General features: G+C 42.4%; 1 protein-coding gene across 1 annotated transcript; it reads right to left on the reverse strand.

The window, feature by feature from the left end:
* Positions 1-1,056: 1,056 nt before the first annotated feature.
* On the reverse strand, positions 1,057-1,788 carry LOC308080534 (very-long-chain (3R)-3-hydroxyacyl-CoA dehydratase 2-like; the record flags this gene model as incomplete). Its single annotated transcript, XM_080422430.1, has 1 exon — positions 1,057-1,788. The coding sequence occupies one exon, from the start codon at positions 1,786-1,788 to the stop codon at positions 1,057-1,059; it is 732 nt and encodes a 243-aa protein (XP_080278556.1).
* Positions 1,789-3,973: the final 2,185 nt, after the last annotated feature.

Below are 3,973 nucleotides of genomic sequence, written 5' to 3' on the forward strand. Positions count from 1 at the left end.
CAAAGTACAAGCCCTGAAGTCCCGGTGAAGCCGGTCATTTTGACATATGGCACGAAATTGGGGAAAAATAACTGTGGGAGGAGTAGCGCGACAAAATAAAGTTTATCTAGAATAAAGAATAAAGTAGGTAGAATACTATAGTCTGGGCTCCCTAGGCTGGCAGGGGGAGTGTAGCGCCCAGGATCACTTAGATAATTGGCACCGGGTGAAAAAGGGTTACAAAATCGTGGGATAAAAAAGATTATTAAAAAAAAACTAATAAATATATATATTTAATGCATTTATGAACATCGCAATCTACCAAATGGTTTTAATAGTTTTTTATTTTCATTCGGATATTCATTCATATGTCACAGGTCAATCCAAGGACCTGCGTAATACCTTTTTGTCACACTTCTCTTAGGCGGTTCTCAATAAGGTATAGAGGGTCTACTCTTTGCAATGCCACAGATCCTATGCTGAAAAACTCTCCATCCCTGTTGGTCTTTAAAGCAAACTACAAAGAATTTGTCATATCCAAAAAGCAGTAGATAAATAGGTCTATGTACATGCATGTAGGTACTGTATGCATGTGGACAGAATATCACAAAACCCAGTACTCATTTTTTAAATAAAAATGTCAACTTCCTTTTTTTTAGGAATAAAACCCGGACTGGATAGGTGGATCCGGATAGGTGGATCCGGATCCTGATCTTCAAATAGAAAAATCTATAGGAAGTTGACAAAAGTTGACAAAATAAAAATAGTACCGGGTTTGGTGATGTTCTTTATTGTCTGAATCATCTTTGTTTGCGTTCCTTTACAGGTTAAAAGAGCTCCTCCTGAGCCTCTTCACTGTAAGTGCATATTTTGAATGATCAATGTCTAGTTTTAATTATACATTGACTTATATATAATATAAGTCAATGGAAGGTCGGACATTTGTCAAAAACATGGAGATGACAGCCTGGAAAATCACCCCGGTCATCAATGACATACTGTGATGTCACACATCATAGACTTCCTTGTTTTGTTTTCACTCCCATTGATCAGACTAATGTGGCCGTTTGGTTCAATTTAATCCACCTTGTAGTCTTTCACGTGACCCAGAACCTTCTTCCTCTGTTGCAACATGTGGAGGTAAAGCTGGGGAAACAGAGGAATGTAAGAGACCATGGTGAGGATGAGGAACGTGTGGTAGTTGAAGGAGACGTTGAAGTACTTAGTGGGGAGAGTGACTGAGTACAGGTCCGTCCTCTGCACGTATGGCAGTGCTTTGTACATAGTCAGCAGCTCCCCCGTCACCCCCAGAGGATACAGCACAATGAAAAGGGAATACCTGGCCCATTTGAGGAGGCTGGGCACATGACTGATTAGGCTGAAGGTATAGAAAGAGTAGCGGATAATCTCTGTGACGGTCCATGCCGTCAGAAACATCAACACGCTGGCCTCGCTCTGCACCTCTCTGACACTGTGTGTCACGGCCCAGGTGACAAAGACTCGTGACATGACCTGCATGGCAGTCATCGCCACAGAGGACGGCACAATTCCTACAGCGGAGTGCAATATCTCCAAAATGGCCACAGTCTGAAAGACCTTCAGTGGCTTCTCTATGGAGTGATAGTATCCATCTTGGCGTTTGGCTAGGTAGCCCCTGACCAGGATCACAGCTATCATAAACCACCCAACTGTCATAAGGATGTTATATAGAACCAGATAGGCCTTTCCCAGAGAACCTGGTCCCTTCCTTTTCCTCAGGGCCAGATCATGGTATGTTGATGTCTTAATGGTATACTTAGAAGAACACATCTCCACACTATGAGGTTTGACCTTACTGATGGACGCCACTGTTCCATTTATTATTTACAGGCTTTCCCATTGTTACGTCATTTGATGATGTCACCCTTCCAACACGATCTGATTGAACAATAGTCAGTCAGACCTGATTCAACCAGAGTTTGTTAGCCAACATATTTACAGCATGGCTCTTATATACAGTTGCTAGCTGTCTAGAAGATGGTCTGTCTATCAGTCCACGGCTAATCTCGCAAACGACTGGAGCGATCGGGCCACATTTCACACACACACACACACACACACACACACACACACACACACACACACACACACACACACACACACACACACACACACACACACGTGTGAGTGTAGAGTTGGTGTTCACACCACAGTGACACAGATCGACTACCAATATCCTGTATCTGGCTAATGACCTACAATACAACACATATAATCCTCCATCTTCCTGTCACAGTCCTTTGTGCTGTCTAATAAAGTCGCGACGCCTCATAAATCGACTGTTTTTCTTGTTTGCTTGTTTCGGGTTTTTCTTATCTCTTTAATGTAACGCACTTTGAGCTGCATGTATTGTATGAAAGGTGCTATACAAATACAGTGTATTATTATTATTATTTAAATATAGGAAGAGTAAGACCAGGAGGAAGAGAGGGGGAGTAGACAGAAGAGAGGGGGAGTAGACAGGAAATGAGAAACAATTCTAATGTTGTTTTAATCTTTATTCAACTTGGCAGATTGTAACAAATTGTTATTAACAACGACGGACTGGTGAAAGCCTCAAGGGGTTAGAGAGAGACAGACAGACAGACAGACAGACAGACAGACAGACAGACAGACAGACAGACAGACAGACAGAGAGAAAGAAAGAAAACAGATAGAGAAGAGAGCGAAGAGATGAAGGATTGAATGGGAGAGGATAAGAGAGTCAGAAGGGACATAAAGCAGAGGGAGGGTTGTGATCTGATTAGCAGAGAGCTGAGTCTCGACTTGAACTGTCTCGTCAACTACTTCCTGATCTTATCTTCAGTATAGGAGCCATTGTTCAGCCAACCAACAAACCGACCAACCAGCTTCCTGCCACACACATACAGTAGACATACCTCTACCTCTGCAGGAGTGTGTTTTATGTTCATTAGGAATTCATATCCACCTTTTAAGCTGGAGGGCCGATTTTGATATGATTTTGTTAATATATCTCTCAAAAATAGTAATAAGATGATATCATATTGCAGCTTTAAGTAGTGTGTGTGTGTGTGTGTGTGTGTGTGTGTGTGTGTGTGTGTGTGTGTGTGTGTGTGTGTGTGTGTGTGTGTGTGTGTGTGTGTGTGTGCGTGCGTGCGTGCGTGCGTGCGTGCGTGCGTGCGTGCGTGCGTGCGCGCTCTGTGTGCAAGCTATATCCCAAAGGGTTTAAAGTGGAGAACTACATGGTCTGGTGGTTTATAATATATGGCATGATGGAACTTTAAAAACAACTAAAAATACAAAGGTACAAAGGGGTAAAGTTCATTTTCAAATATCTGAGGGGGGGGGGGGACTCATGGCTGTAATTCATTGCTATTTGCTTATTATCATGAATAAAGGGAACAGAGGGAAAAACTCCCGTGGTGCTCAGAGATGGTGCAGAGGTTAAGACCCTCTGTCTCCGGATACATGTACTGTAGACTAGCTAGTCCTTTCCTGGCTTGGTGTCAAATCCCATCAGAGCTTTTCTCTCCTGTGTTTCCATCCTGGTGTTTCCTCACAAATTTCCTAATGTCTGTCTCAGTGAAAAAGACGACAACTGACTGAGGGCAGCTGTCTACCTTATAGAGGGAAAACTGATAAAAAAAAACTAAGGCTAAATTAAAACCCTGACCATAACACTCAAAAGTTCAAGCCATACCAGTCTCTATTTGGCGACTTTGATTTTCCCCAGCAGGATCGATAAATGTCTTATCTTATCTTATCTCATCTTTGGGGCAGCCTACTAATCATTCCAATGTTGGGGAAGCTACTCTGAAACTGTGAATACTCTGAAAATATACGAAAACAAATAAATAATAAACCAGTCAAAATGTGGCCCATATAGACCAATTATTTCTTTACTAAAATTGAGACTGGACGCACAGGTGATTGTTTCACGCAATCAATTCCCAACCTGTTGTTTCGGGGTGCGCTGGTTTCAGCACACCCCAAC

Source organism: Gymnoscopelus braueri (assembly GCF_963280865.1).
Source record: "Gymnoscopelus braueri genome assembly, chromosome: 24".
Lineage (NCBI taxonomy): Eukaryota > Metazoa > Chordata > Actinopteri > Myctophiformes > Myctophidae > Gymnoscopelus > Gymnoscopelus braueri.